Raw genomic sequence first — 16,089 nt, forward strand, 5'->3', positions numbered from 1 at the left:
AGTCCGCGAGCGGAAGGCTGATTTTTGGCTGAACGTGGTTTCGTCAGATAACGTTTTCTTTTCAACTGATTCTTGTAGCTTGGGGTCACCTCTTTCAAGAATTCAAGAGGGTGCCCAGTGATATCCCTTGGGCAAGTTGGGCATTTTTTAAGTGGTGCAACCACTTCCTTAAGTGACTGTGTGTGTGGGTAGCTGGCTGGCTGGCTGGGTATGTCTGAGCACGAAAACAGCATGGTTGTTTTCACCACCTGTGCGCAACCTAACACACACACACAAACGCACATATTAACTGTATATGGTGATTTTGGGTGTGCCAGTACAGTACAGGGTGCAGTAGGGACCCCCACACCGTAACTCTGTCATTTCTCAACCGTTTTGGACGCGGGCCGGCACCCTGGGTGCGTTCATGTGGGTCTGGAACTCCCCCCCCCCCCCCCCATTTAGACTCTAAATGCATCAAATTTGCTTTCTACAGTGGGTATGAATGTGGAGATGCAGTGGAATACAGTAGTCTCGCGTAGCCAGACAACTATTCCACAATCTCCGAATGCTATATAGATATGTATGATGGAGCGTTTGGAAATCGCGGAGGCAACAGTCTGGTAACGCAAGACTAGGAATACAGTGGTACTGTTTAGGTTTGTCCTGTGACCATGGCAGCCATTTTTCAAAATGGCCACCACCCACTGTTATTTTACAATAACTCCAGTTCTAGACCACCTAGGATCTTGATTCTGGTGGCTAATCATACATTTTCAAGGATATTTATTTACATGTTAAATGGTCAAACCATCAAAATGTGTAATATCAATGTAGTACTGACTGTAGGCCTGTTTTCAAACAGACATGTGAGTCAAGTGAGCCCAGGACATCAGCTGGCGTACTCCATGTAGGCTAGTACTCATCAGACCCCCTTCCAGCTCGCAAACCAGCTCTGCCCGAGGCACCAGTTCCCAGTGAGGTCAGAACACCAGTCTGTGTACTCTTAACCAGATCCCCTTCCAGCTCTGCCCCTGAACTGCCAGTATCCGGCATGGCCAGAACACCAGCCCTTGTACCCCCACCAGATAACACAGCAATACAATGGGCCACAACCTACCATCCCCGACTTCACCAAGAGAGACCTGAGTGAGTTTTCCCGCCTCAAATTATCACTCAAACCTGCTGCCATCCAACGCCACCCAGCAGTTCAAGTATCAAGTCCTAGTTGACCACCTCAAGCTTGAAGAGGCTCGCCTGGTGGCCGACGCTTACCTGAACTTCCACACGGCGTACTTTGCACAGGCCCACCAACTAGCGTTACGGAAAATAGCCAGTGTCCTGAGGCGATGGGGCGGCCTTTGAGAAGTTTACGCTTGAAGTACAGTACGTCAAGTACGTACTTGAAGTACTGTACTTTTTTGTAACAAAACTGTCTAATGGTCATCAAATAATTAATTATAAAAATAGTTCTGGTCCGTTTGTGTATTTATCTATTGTGAAGATGGTGCCGACTGGCGCTTCACTTTTACTGTTCTCAAATTCTGCCCAAACCTGACCAGGCCCGATGTTTTAGGGCCGGCCCCGGGTCGGGCCTAAAATCTATGCTAATTAGCTGAGCCGGGCCTTAATTTTCAGGCCCGTTGAGAACTCTAGCCTATACGTGTGCATATCACACAGATATTAATTACAGTAGCCTATAGTCTGACAAAACCTAGACTACAGCACTGGTTTTAAGGCAAGAAAAAAATAAGTGTCAATGGGTGTTCATCTACTTTATTTATTTTCATCATTACAATATTATTCTACATTCAACATCGAAACTTATTTTTGCATAAAACATACAGGCTCAGGGAGTCTGAGCAATTATTTCTGCCACATCTTCATCCCCTCCTTCCTCTTCCTCATACTCTCCCACCTCTTCATCCCCCATGTCCCCTTCCTCATACTCTCCCACCTCTTCATCCCCCGAGTACTCTTCCTCATACTCTCCCACGTCCTCTTCCTCATACTCTCCCACGTTTTCTTCCTCTCCCACCTCTTCATCCACCATGTCCTCTTCCTCATACTCTCCCACCTCTTCATACCCCATGTCCTCATCCTCCTCGTCGTCCCCCTCGTAAAAGTCCTCCTCCTCTTCCACCTCATCTTCCTCAATAATGGCTTCAAGTAACGATAGCCCAATATCCAGCTCCTCTTCCTCCGCCTCTTCCTCCACCGCCTCCTCTGGAAAATGACCTAAAAAAACAACAACGAATCAACGAAACAAATGAATCATTCCGATTGATTAGTGTTATAATGGTGATTCTGATTGGACAGCTATTGGACAAGCAGCGATTTGATTTGAAGGAAGAAAGTAAACACTGGACATCATTGTAAAGCAAATTCCCATTTACTCTGATTTAGTAATGGAAAATGCATGATTGTATGATGTCTGATTGGATGGTTGTCAACAGCTTTGTAAGTACATCTGAGTCAAATGTACGAGTGTGTATATCTGTGCACAATGCGTGTCTCGTCGTGGCGTTATGGATTGATTCCCACCACAGCCCATATAGGTAGAATATAGCTTGAGCCTTGAGAGCGGATCACAACCCTGCTGTGATTGGCCAGTAGTGAGCTGCTTGCGCAAAGTGTGCGCAAAGTTGACGGCCAAGATGATTCGAGAAATGCCATCAGCTCACGGAAGCCTTTCCCCTCGATCATCTTGGCCGTCAACTGCGCACACTATACTCATGCGCAAGCAGGAAATAAACAACCGTTCATCTGGGCCGCTCTCTATCTTTTATAACTCCTCTGTGCTCACAGCGTCTGTTGTCGTCCTACAGTATGTGAAACAACCGCTCTCTATTTTAAAGCCTCTGGGCACAAGAAGAGACAGACTATCACTGCGTGGATTATTATCAGGGCCGATTCATACTCCTATTTTACCACTGTTTCGGCGCTGTAGTGCCGAAATGATTTCGGCTCGTCAGAAATTTTCCGTAGCACCGAAGAGCCGACTTTAGGACGGTACCCGCCCGCCCGAACCTCAAATGACGTCACATTGTAGGCTCTACAGCGCCGAACCGACTTTTATTCGGCTCTAAAATAAGAGTATGAATCGGCCCTTATTATGCAATGGCAGATTTGTCTGGCTACGCGAGGTATAGTGAATGCTACCGTTGTAGATTCAGATTCCTTTATTTGCCATTGTGTACGCACACACACACACACACACACACACACACACACACACACACACACACACACACACACACACACACACACACACACACACACACACACACACACACACACACACACACACACACACACACACACACACACACACACACACACACACACACACACACACACACACACACACACACACACACACACACACACACACACACACACACACACACACACACACACACACACACACACACAAATACCAACAGACACAAGACAAGTGCAGGGAAATAAATACAAAGTGCAGCGTTATAGTTCATAGTGCATCAATGTTGCCGGTGTTTAAAGTGCCGGTGTCACTAGGGGGAAGGGGTGGAAGGGAATCCAGAATCATTGAGCAGCCTGGCAGCTGAGGGGCTTTCGTAGCCTTCGGCAGCCGCAGTCTTCTCCCAGAGGGGAGCAGGGTGAGGAGGCCGTGGCCAGGGTGGGAGCGGCCATAATCTTCCTTGCTCTCTTCAGCGCCCTGGAGTTGTGCAGGGACTTGAGTGAGGGCAGAGGATGGCCAATCACCCTCTCCGCAGAGCGAATCACTCGCTGCAGCTTGGTGAGATCTTTAGCAGCTGCAGCGGGGAACCAGGTGATGATGGGAGTGTGTGAGGATGGACTCCACAATGGCCGTGTAGAATTGAACCATCATGAGCCTTGGCAGCCTGAATTTCTTCAGCTTCCGGAGGAAGTACAGCCTCTGCTGGGCCTTCTTCAGGAGGGCCATGATGTTCAGCTCCCACTTCAGGTCCCGAGAGATTGTCATGCCCAGGAACCGGCATGACTCTACTGAGGTCACCGGGGTGTCTCCCAGCATGATGGGAGGGGGCGGAGCTGCGTTCCTACGGAAGTCCACCACCATCTCCACTGTCTTAAGAGCATTTAGCTCCAGGTTGTTGTTGCTACACCAACTCCGCAGCCGCTCGATCTCTCTCCTGTAGGCCGACTCATCCCCCTCAGAGATGAGGCCCAACAGGGTGGTGTCGTCCGCAAACTTAAGGAGCTTGACTGACGGATGGAGGGAAACACAGCTGTTGGTGTACAGGGAGAACAGGAGTGGGGACAGGACACAGCCCTGCAGGGAGCCGGTGCTGGTGGACCTGGAGCTGGAAATGTTCTTCCCCAGCTTCACCCGCTGAGACCTGTTGGTGAGGAAGTCCGTAATCCACCTGCGAGTGGAGTCTGGCACTTGCAGCAGGGACAGCTGGTGCTCCAGGATGGATGGCAGGATGGTGTTGAAGGCCGAGCTGAAGTCCACGAACAGGATCCTGGCGTAGTTGCCGGCAGTGTCCAGGTGTTCTAGCATATAGTGCAGGGCTATGTTCACGGCGTCCTCCGTGGCTCTATTGGCCCTGTACGCAAACTGCATCGGGTCCAGCACAGGATCTGTGATGCTCTTCAGGTGAGCCAGGACAAGGCGCTCCAGGACCTTTATGACCACAGAGGTCAGGGCGACGGGTCTGTAGTCATTAAGGCCCGTGACCTTGGCCTTCTTGGGGACGGGGATGATGGTCGAGGCCTTGAAGCACACTGGGACCTGACACAGCTCCAACGAGGCATTAAAGATGTTGGTGAACACCAGGGCGAGCTGGTCAGCGCAGTGCTTCAGGACAGAGGGGGAGACAGAATCTGGGCCGGCCGCCTTCTAGGGGTTCTGGCTCCTCAGCAGCAGTTTCACCCCTCTCTCCGTGACAGAGAAGGGGGGGTGCGGGGATAGTGGATGTGGCGGGCTTTGATGCAAATTCTAAACATGACGTGTGGCTGTAGAACTTGCAGTGCTGAATGTAGCCAGTGCACTGTTGCACTCTCCTGTCAAGTGTCAACTGATTCTGCCTACGGATTACTGTTCCGTGTTTAATAAAGACATGTTTGTCTAAGTATTTGTATACTCTGTACAGTGACAATAATCTAACCTAATGTTTATTGGTTACAAAATAAAGTAATATTCATTGATTTGATGCGAATTCTAAACACTATGGGTGCAGCGGAAGAAATTATGACGCTTTAAAGGAATGCACAGTTCGTTGCGCTGTCCTTAAATGCTGCGCAGCAAGAAAAAGAAAAAGAAAATCGACGTCGGCCTCGATTGAAATAAACATCAATTAATACTATAGGTAGTGAGTAGTTGAAACCAACCAAGTACCTTTACCTTTACCATTGAGTTAAGTGCTGTTCTTAAGGTAATTTTACTTTACTGGAGTAATTAAAATTTTCATTGCTTCTCAGAGGCAAATGCTAGTGTACTTTTTACTCCTCTTAAACACAATCAGCGCCAGGATTTCTTTAAAAATAGCAGCTTGGGGTGCTGCGCAGATATGGCAGCTTTTACTCTGAAAGCCCCCCCCTCCTTCCTTTCCGTACAAAAACCGGGACGAATAATGTTTGCTTACCTCGCTATGATTACGATAAAGTCACTGAATATTCCCTCTCGTTCATATTTTGAACAAGAGTCATGTTGAAGTCAGAAATGAAGAGCTTATTTCTGAGCTAAGCTAAAACAGTTTGCAATTTCATGATGTCTTAAGGATACACTGACACGAACCATACGTCAAGCTGTGACTCCACCCACCCCCGGGGGAAGTTGTGATTTGCTCTCGTTCACTGCAATGCAATTTGCGGCATTTTCAAAACAATATTGAGCAGAGTAGCGATTATCAAACGTATTTGCAATGCCATACGTTGAAAGATCTGTTGCCCGTGGACAAGGCACGCTACCTCCGCAAGTTAGATAGCATCGGCATAGATGTTTGTCCGTATATGATTAAGGATTGGACCAAGTTGCAGCCATAGAAAATTCTTACCCCAGGCTAAAACCGGATGTGACGTTTTTGGGCGTTCCCGTCTAGCTTCGTGTCAGTGTATGTGAGGCGAGAGAACAGGAAGTGTGTTCTTACACAGTGCCACTAACTCAGCCAGTATGATGTCCAGTAAGGGAGTAAAGGCACTTATCTCCCCTTCCATCTGTACTCCCAGATCTCCTGCACTCCATTCAATGCCTTCAGGATTAAACAGGCACTGTTGTAGCTGCTTCTGCAACCTAAAGGACGGACACACACAACAAAAGTAATATAGAAGAATATACCATTTCACTGGTATGTTTCACAATAACCACTCAAACATAAAAGGGTATCTGACAACTTATTTCTGCTTTCCAAAATGTTAGACACTATAGAACCTTGCAGCATTCCCTTTGAGCAGTATGTTCCATTTAGACCAGGGGTCTTAATCATTAAGGCCAAGGACCCCTTAGCTGAGAGACAAACCCCCCACTACATATTGTATGAAATTGCGCTGCAGATTAAACATTTCCATGCATTTGACAGTCATCTGTCATCAGTGTTGTGTCAATGATATGCAGAGAGTGGTGGAGACAAGACACAGTACATGCACTTATTGTGTGTGTACGCACGCACGCAGACAAATGGAATACTTACTGTTCTTCTTTTTTCTTGTATGCCTAGAAATAAATATGATGCAAGACTTTGTTATTTAGCCAATATCAACAATAAACATCCTAAGCACTTATAATGGACAGTGTATCTATGAAGGAAGAAGCTCAGAAATTATCAGCTCAGATGCACTGCAAATGCACGTCACCAACTTCGACATAACAAACGTGCAAGTTGCACAATCGAAGTCCATGGCAAAACTCCTTAAAAAAAACAGAATGGGTAGTGCGAGTCAGAAGTTTGTCACTGCAGAAGTGAGGACTTATAAACCACTTTTAAGACATGCAATGTTCAAATTTATGCAATGGATGGATGTATCTGCACACATCAAACTTGGGATTAGATGTATTCTACTACCGTCTACAAATGTGGAATGCCCCACCACCAGCAGCCTCCATACCCTCTTTCAAATCTTTCAATCACCATAAAAGAGCACCTGACTGCAATTTACAACTGGAACTAGACATTTTCTAGCTTGTCAAAATAAATTATCACCCACCGTTTCTATGTCTTGATGAATGGAATACACAGGACCACAATGGAAACAAGGCATCCAAGCTTTTTGTGACATCCTTTTAGCATCATCGTAACTGTACCTTTACCCGTTTGCAAACTGTTAAACATAACAAACTTTCCCTGAAAACAAATCAAAACTAAAGTCCTTACATCAATGAAGAGGAAAGGGTTCTCGCTCATGGTGCCCAGGATGTCGGTGCGGACCTGCTGGAGGCGGACCTGGTCCTCTTTGATCCTCCTGATGTTCTCTTGGATGTACTGAGCGTTGTGGGCGCAGTGGTTGTGCACCAAGCCCAGGAGCCTGCCCAGGAAGCCGTCCACTTTGAAGTGCATCCGCGTACGCAGTCGCGTCATGTAGTTCTTAGACACCTTCCCAAAGTTCTACACAAAAACAGAAGAGGATAAAAAGAGTCACTTTATTGAAAGTCCACAGTGAAGAGAGACAGGAAACCGGGAGAGAGAAGTGCCTGTGTGGAGTGCCTGTGTGACACAGCAAAGGTACATCAGGCTCGGGAATGGAACCCAGGACTCGCTATCGGGCATCAGAGCCTATGTAGTATGCGCCTTAACCACTCGGCTGTCTGCGCCCCTTTAGCACTTTGACTTCTAAACACGAGTTGCTTGAGTTAATTAATTGTAGAATACTTGTAGAATACTTTCCTTGTACCTTGGCAGGTACAAGGAAATATGCAGGATGTGAGATGTTTAGAAACATTTGCCTTCACAATAAAAGCATTTCAGCTTTCACAAGTTGAAAATAGCTATTACTACAGTATCAGCATATTTCACATAGCCCATATATATGACGAGACAGAAGCAAAGTGGAAAAGGATTAGGCCTACTGATTCATTTCACATTGCAAAAGGGTGCAGGAAGAGTGGGCACCTAAACATTGTGGGCACCTCAGTGATAAAATGGCTTTTTTTTCTCCAAAATGTAAAATAAATAAGGAATTAATTTGTATAATGGCAATGGATGGACATATTGTAAAAGTTATCACTTTATTAATACCAAAGGGATTTTTTTAATTTGTTTTTGTTTGCAGTTTCTTTTCTTCTTTTTTTTTTAAAGTTTTTACCAAAAACAAAACAGCTATACTCTGTGGTTCTATGGGCTTTTGACAATAGCTCGCAGCAACGTACGTATAGTTGTAGTGATTAATCATGATTAATTAATTTTGAAGCTGTGATTAATCTGATAAAAAAATTTAATCATTTGACAGCCCTAGTTTAACTGTGTTGCTCATTCCACGATCGCCTGATCCTTACAAGCTATACCTCGTTGTAAAGGTTACTAATCATCGATTAGAATGATATAAAAATAATTTGGTATTATTAAAGTGGCATATAATGGCCCAAAGTTAAGTTTCCAAACTTTTGTTGCTGAGTGTTTATATATATATATATATATATATATATATATATATATATATATATATATACCGGTTAATGAGGATGTAATGTGTATTATATATATATATATATATATATATATATATATATATATACACCGGTTAATGAGGATGTAATGTGTATTATATATATATATATATATATATATATATACACACCGGTTAATGAGGATGTAATGTGTATTATATATATATATATATATATATATATATATAATACACATTACAGGAATTGCACATCTCATTAACCGGTTAATATAACTCTTTCCCCAAACCCAATGCAAAACCTCCATTACTGACTAGATCAAAAAGAAAGTGTGGGGGGGAGGGGGACATGAGAAACGAAAAAAGGTATATTCTATTTGTTATTTTGGGGCCTTCCTTACTTTGTTGTGTCTGTTCTTCTCTTTCTCAAACTCCAGTTTCACCTCTGTGATGGTAGAATTACTCTCAACTGTGTTCAGTTGAGAATCCAGTGCCACCTGGTGGTAAAAATAAGTAGAGGAAGAAAATTAAGTCAATCTCTCAATCTTTGAAATAGATTTTAAGGATAAAGAAGGAGGAAGGTATGACCCAACCCAAGGAGGAAGATTTACAGCAGCCTTTTGTCCGCACAGTATGTGCATTTCAAACTGCGGTGTTAGTGGTTACTCTGTGGAATGAGCTTCAGGAAGAGACTGCACGGCCTGGTATTCCTAAAGTAACCTAAATAAATTATGCTTAAACGGTTAAACCTAACCTTATTCCTAACCTTAACTCCAGTAAAACTATGCCTCAGAGACTAAATGTTTTTATAATCGTCATGGGGGACCGCCCTCCCTCCCCCTGCCACCCCCTCCAGACTTGGATGGTTAGAGCGGCGCGATTACGTACAAAGTCAATGCAAGACGAGAATTGCACGAACGGGCGCGGCGTGACCTGGTGCGGTACAAACGGGACGAACCGAGGCGAATATATATATATATATATATATATATATATATATATATATATTCAGGTCCAATTCCTCATGGGGGCCGAGATCCCTGGTCCAATTCCTCATGGGGGCCCGAGGGCCCCTGGTCCCCACAGACTCTACGTCACTGCTATGCCTAACCCTACATTTATTTCTAACCTTATTTTCAGAAAAACAAAAAGAATACAAGAACTGCAGCACTGAGCGGTCGGCGTAAGGTCGGCGGATGAAATCGAGGGCCGATATGGTTTAGGGGCGACCGTACCCGATACCTATGCCACAGTTTAAACATCAATATAAGAAAAGCATTTTTAAGAAGTACAGCAATGAGGAAGGAAATTTAAATTGTTGATGCTGATGTAAAGGTTTGTGAGGGTATGTGAGGGTACTGCAGCGTGTTGTGTTGAAGCATTAACACATTTAGAAGTCAGGACTGAGGCTGATTCAAAAAACACCTTCTAAATACCGACCTAAGTTTTTGGAAAAGCTTCAAATATTTATTTAAAAAAAAGTTACCAAAATGTTATACTGCTATATACTGTACATAGCAACAAGAACCCGGTCTTGAAGGGTAAAAACACCAACTGGGGTTCCCGATCTAAATTTGTGTTAATATAACTGTTTTGAAGGGGTATGAATATTATAAGTATTAGCTTCTTCCTGCTCCGTTAAGAACACATTTATGATTTGTTTTTTATTTATTATGTTTTATGAGAAAGAAAGAAAGAAAGAAAGAAAGAAAGGGCCATGTGTACCTTCAAGTCTTTGGAGGCGTTCCTCAGGGTCTTGATAGTGTGCTCCTTGTGGCCTCCTTCCACGACGCAGGCATTGCACACAAAGATTTTGTCATCCATACAGTAGTAGCTGTAGTGATTTACAAATCAATGTCATTCATTTAACACAAAAGCATACTACCGTTAAGTGTGTATTTTTATGGCTGCATTTTAAGTATCATTTATGCTTCCTCACACTGGCTGGCACTCACTGAAAATAACAGATCTATCAGCGAGCTCAAGACCAACTGCACTCTAAGAAGGTACAAAACCAAACAATTCCTGAACATTTCCTAAAAAGGAAGCCACCTAACTTCACACAGATTACAGTCAAGTAAACCGAAGATAGCAGGTCTATTTCTTTTTAAATTGTCTTGGGTTTAACCTGTAAATCTCGTCATGATCCCGACACTTCATCTTCTTTAAGTCTGTGTATTCCGTGGGGTCTGTGAGCGGGTGGTCGCGGAACACCGGCAGCTCCAGGTGCGGCATCAGGTGTTCCTGGCACATCATCACCTCACACTTCAGACACAGCTTTACTGCCGGCTTCACCGGCCGTGTGGCACCACGTGTGGCAAGACCAAGCCTCTGAGTGTGGGCTGCTGCCGGAGGGCAGTAGTCGCACAACACCATGACCGGGGTCTTGGCCAGGGGGGATGGTCCCCTGGTGGCTCTCTGGCCTAGGGGTCCAATGCAACAGATAATGCAACACATAATACAACACACACACACACACAGTCACACAGTCACACACAGTCACACACACACACTTAAAAATACAAAATAATCCCTAAGCAAGTCATGGATATATTATATTTGCATGCCTACCCTGGTGTCTGTTCCGGTAATCGTCTGCGATGTTGGACAGTTTGAAGTTCTTCTGCGAGTCAGTGGGGAAGCAGGCGTCTCTGCACTCTGGGCAGCGGAAGGTGGTATGTTGGGGCTGGAAGAGGCGCTGGAGGCAGCGCAGGCAGAAGTTGTGTCCACAGTGTAGCTGGTGGGGCTCCAGGTACAGCTCCAGACATACCGGACAGGTCAGCTCCACCCGTAGGACGCTGTTGGGAGATTCTGGCAGGGCACACGCCATAGTGGGGGAGGAGGGGCTTGTAAAGACTGCTGCTGATGGGGGGGGGGGGGGTTGAAGAGGCAAAGATTAAAAATAGCTTATTTATTTTGAAACGTTTTGTTAGGCTAACTGTTCCACAAACCCGAATGCTACATACAGTAGCAATGGTTCTCAAAATGTGTCTTATCAAGGACCCTTGAATGAATATGTATTTGGCCACAGACCTTTTGTGACAGGGACCCCCCATACAATATGTGTGTTACTTTTTTCCTTGTTTTGTTGAAGACTAGAGCGGTGCCCGTGGGGCCTCTACAGTGGTGCCCGTTGGGCACTGGCCTACATGGAACAATGCAAATTGGAAATGCATGCCCCACCCAGATATTATGTCTGTGTCCATTTTATGCCCATATATGGAGTTCTATGTCAGGCATACCCGAATATGGAGTAGACTTCATAATGATGTCAGAACAGGCCAGCTCCAAATATGGACCATGGGCAAGGGGCCCTGTCCAGAGCCTGTGCAGAGGCCTTTTTGGGGCGGTTCTGGACAACCGTGGGTCTGATCGACGACACCGGCCACTGCACCCCCTGCGGTGGTGTGGAACGCGTGTGTCGAATTTGAAGTCGGTGGGGCGAACGGTTCTCGAGTTACGTAGATTACACACAGACAGACTTACAGAGACTTGGTGCATTTATAGATAGATGTTTCATTCTATTTTCATGCATTAAAAATAAAAATACTGTACTGAGCAAATACAGTGTGCGGGTGCATTCTATTCTTCTCATTCTGTTTTCAAAAAGCAGATGCGTGTGAGAATGTGTGAATATATTGCACAATCTCTGTAAAGCGCCTTGGATAAAGGCGCTATTATTTACCATATAGCTGGGGACCCCTTGGAACTCATACCTGATGAAGACCCGGAAGGGTCGAAACGTTGTTACTCTTCAATAAAAGTTTCCTGGGAGCAGATATATAGTGTGCGAACAACCTTCCTTTCTGACATTGTAGGCTATGTGTTTTTTGTTCAGCACCATGTTTTGAGATGTGCGTGCCTTCGGACCCCCGGAACACCCTCAAGGACCCCTGGGTGTCCCCACCACAGAACCACTGCCACCATGTAGCTACGCCCCTTGAAAGCTGCATAAAGGAAGCGGTCATCTGTCTAGTCGTTTCTGTTCATGAACTGAGAATTCAAAAATAGTGATATATTTTAAAGATATTCGTTTAATACATTATTGCATTTCCATTTCTGCTAAGCAGCAAGAAAATACTATTTTAACTTAAAACAACTTCAATATTACTGTTGGGCTTGACTTTCTTATCAGTTCATTATGACTCATTTCCCCTTGGTTGCCTGCTGTCACACCGAAAATAGCAAATCTACAAGCTCACAGTGCATCATGCTAAGATGCACTGTGAGCTTGTAGATTTGCCATATTCTGCCATTTTATTCAAATGAAAATATAAATAAGATTGCAGTAGGTAGATCAAGGCAGGAAGGGTGGGGGGAATGGGGAGGTTCGATCGAGTTCTGATTATTTTCATATAGGCCTACGGTACTTTTAAATTACTTTATATTTTGTTATCAGTACATAGGCCTATCTGGTTTGTAACTGTCTTACGTGTAGACATTAGGCACAATTTAACTTCTCAAACTATAGGTCAGGTCATTGTTATACCCGTTCTGATCCGAGATGAGATATAGCCAATTGGCCTCCCATATATTATAGGCCTCATGTTAAATATCATGCAAGAGTTTAATTCTTCTCATCTTCCAACGACAAAACCTTTTGCCAACGATGGCCAAATTAGCAGCCGGTAGGTGGAATAAACACAACCCTATGGCTCCACTGCACTTTGTTTTGTTTTGTTTGAATAATCCAACATAATCAGCGTGAAGTTTACATAGATTGATGTTTTTAATAGTAGTTATGATCATCACCTGTAGTCACCAATCAATGATCAGTCACATTACCTTGCTGTTGACTGAAGTGTTCTGTAGTATGCTTGTCTCTTGGTGGGATCGAGCTACAGAATATGAGTTTGTCTAAACCGTAGACCAAACCATGTGGAAATTAGTTTAACGGCCAAAACCACGCCCCCAAACTATGCGATTGATTGGAGAGTGGAGACCACTCTTGATTGATTGACTGGTTTTGTTGACTGGATTGCCAAAGGCTTGACCAATTGTCTCTGTACTTGGTCTGCTCTTTTATCACTCAGTCAACACCAAACATCTTCACCGAAAATAGCCAAGCTTGCTTGATCCTTTATTGCGAATGCAGTGAGCATTTACTATGAGACCCAGCAGATCATGTCTGTGTGTCTGTCACGCTGTAACACCACCCGCCCACCACCAGAGGGCGCAGCTGTATCACACGCACACACACACACACACACACACACACACACACACACACACGCACGCACGCACGCACGCACACACACACACACACACACACACACACAAAACTTAACTTAAAAAAAACTTAACTTAAAAAAAAACTTAACTTAAAAAAAATCTGCAAAAGGAAAAACTCGCACGCACGCACACACACACACACACAAAACTTAAAAAAAACTTAACTTAAAAAAAAACTTAACTTAAAAAAAAAACTTAAAAAGGAAAAACTTTAAAAGGAAAAACTTAAAAAAAACTTAACTTAAAAAAAAATGAACTTAAAAAGAAATCTTAAAAAACACAAAAAAAAGAGAACTTAAAAAAAACCTTAAAAAATTACGTAATTTATTATAATTGTTGTTTTTGCAATTTACGAGCTGCGTTCGCTTCCCGCGTTCGCGCGTCTTACTTGTAGTTAGCCTTGTTTTCTTTACACAAAACTCAAAACTGAAATAAAGTTGGACATCAGTTTTTCAGACACTTAGTTTACTATGATCAGCTAATTGTTTCCAAACATTCTGAATAATAACTGAATGTCCACCTGAATCCGCTCCGGATGGGTGCGGCATTTCCGAACGCGCCCAGTCGTGGTAGGTACCGTGTCAGCATGGCCCACACCGCCCACACACATAGGCCCTCATTTATCAACCGTGCGTACGCCAAAATATGGGTGTACGCCGAAATTACCGCAATTTTCGGCATTTACGATTTGCGCCAAAGCATGAATTTGAACTTGAGCCAGGACAAAAATCACGTCTGCTCGGGAGCTGTCGTACGCTTTGTCCTCACCTGTTTTTCTGTCGTAGAACAGCGGAGCAGCATTGTTTGACCAGCTGAGAGGCTGTCACAGGCATCGAAACATATGTATTCACTCCTAAAATGTTTATATAAAACTGTATAGGTATGGGCTAAATGTAAAAAAGTAAAAAAAAAAGTAAAGGAATACATCAACGATGTGTCTGTGTCATATTAAATTAGTAGGAGATTTCCAACTTTACAAGCAAGCAATTAAAATCGCGCATTTAAAAACAATGTTGCAAGTTACTGTAGATGCGTAAGCCATTTAAACAGTGTTTTGCATGATGAGCGCGAGGATTTGGGCTGTCTGTTCTGAAATATTTCCATGACGGGACGTTGGAGAGTATAGTGCAGTGCTGCAGCGCGGAGAGTCCCAACATGGGTAGCCTACTGTAGCCTAATCTACAGCAGGCCGATGTCTTTCTGGAGTTACAGTATGTGCAATCTCCTCCTCGTTTAATAAACCCGACGCGTCGCTCGAATGCCAAATGTCCCGTGCCAGCGCAAGTGGGAACACATCGGAGATAGTATAGGCTAAGCCAGCCTGCAGCCTACCACCACCACCACCACTGTCCAGTGCCACATAAGGCTACGGTTTTGGCTGCAATATTCATATAATTGACAGTTGACAGCGAGGCAATTTAAATAGACTGAACGTGCAAACTGCATGGTCAATTGGTCACGGACGGACCACAGTGATAGAGAGACAGACAGGACAGGAGATGCACCTTGCAAAACAGCAGCGTGTGTGCGCGCCTATTTGTTATATAATTCATGGTTCACAGGTTCAGGTTTTCGTTCACTAATATATCTTGTTGTATATTAAATGAATAAAGACTTTAATAATTGAATATAGGCCTACAACTAACAACACAGTGACAGTTGCTTGCAAATTGCGATATGTGCGTTCGTGCGTGCGGGGGGGTGAGGCGGGCAGCAAGGGAAGCGAAGCGAGAGGAGAAACAGACAGGGTAGTCCTACAGCTTTATTTAATTCATGCAGGTTTATTTATTTAAGATACAACAAGTTGCGTGTGCGTGCGTGCGTCTGTGTGTGTGACTGTGTGTATGGGAGGGGGGCAGGGGCAGCAAGGCAATTTAGGCAAGCGAGTGAAACTTTTTTTCTTCCTGTAACCATGGTTTCCAGGTCGTATTGCAGTTGTTCATGTCGCAAAAACGAGGGCGAGGCTTGATTTCATAGGGCGTGCCAGATTGATTTCAGCCGTCACATTTATCACTGCTAGGAATGAAATTAGGAAGGATCAGGTGTCTGCGATCACTTTATAAATGCCGACCCGACGTGGGTGTACTACGAATCCTACACTCGAATTTGGGGCAGAATTTACACTCAATTGATAAATGAGGGCCTATGGCTCCACTTGCATGGTTACTATCAATAATGTAGTTGGGGGCCTAGCCCGTTCTCAACTGATGTACCCTTTTTTAAGTAGAACATTTTTGAAAATATAAAATAAGTTGTAAATATTGTAACACATTTAAATATGTATTATTATATTTG

General features: G+C 44.2%; 1 protein-coding gene across 3 annotated transcripts; it reads right to left on the minus strand.

Annotated features, from left to right (window-relative positions):
• Positions 1-1,749: 1,749 nt before the first annotated feature.
• On the minus strand, positions 1,750-13,559 carry LOC306935379 (putative E3 ubiquitin-protein ligase MID2). 3 transcript variants are annotated; one of them, XM_079518401.1, is made up of 9 exons: positions 13,348-13,554; positions 11,134-11,424; positions 10,691-10,985; positions 10,288-10,396; positions 8,964-9,059; positions 7,317-7,547; positions 6,636-6,658; positions 6,096-6,238; positions 1,752-2,217 (listed from the first exon to the last, which is right to left on the minus strand). In XM_079518401.1, the coding sequence occupies exons 2-9, from the start codon at positions 11,390-11,392 to the stop codon at positions 1,829-1,831; spliced, it is 1,545 nt and encodes a 514-aa protein (XP_079374527.1). In that variant the 5' UTR covers positions 11,393-11,424; positions 13,348-13,554; the 3' UTR covers positions 1,752-1,828. The 3 variants fall into 3 exon arrangements, with proteins under 3 accessions (XP_079374528.1, XP_079374527.1, XP_079374526.1); XM_079518400.1 differs by having other exon boundaries at positions 1,753-2,217; positions 11,134-11,421; positions 13,348-13,553; XM_079518402.1 differs by lacking the exon at positions 8,964-9,059 and having other exon boundaries at positions 1,750-2,217; positions 11,134-11,421; positions 13,348-13,559.
• Between the last annotated feature and the right edge of the window lie 2,530 nt (positions 13,560-16,089).

The sequence above is a fragment of the Electrona antarctica genome (assembly GCF_951216825.1).
Source record: "Electrona antarctica genome assembly, chromosome: 2".
NCBI lineage: Eukaryota > Metazoa > Chordata > Actinopteri > Myctophiformes > Myctophidae > Electrona > Electrona antarctica.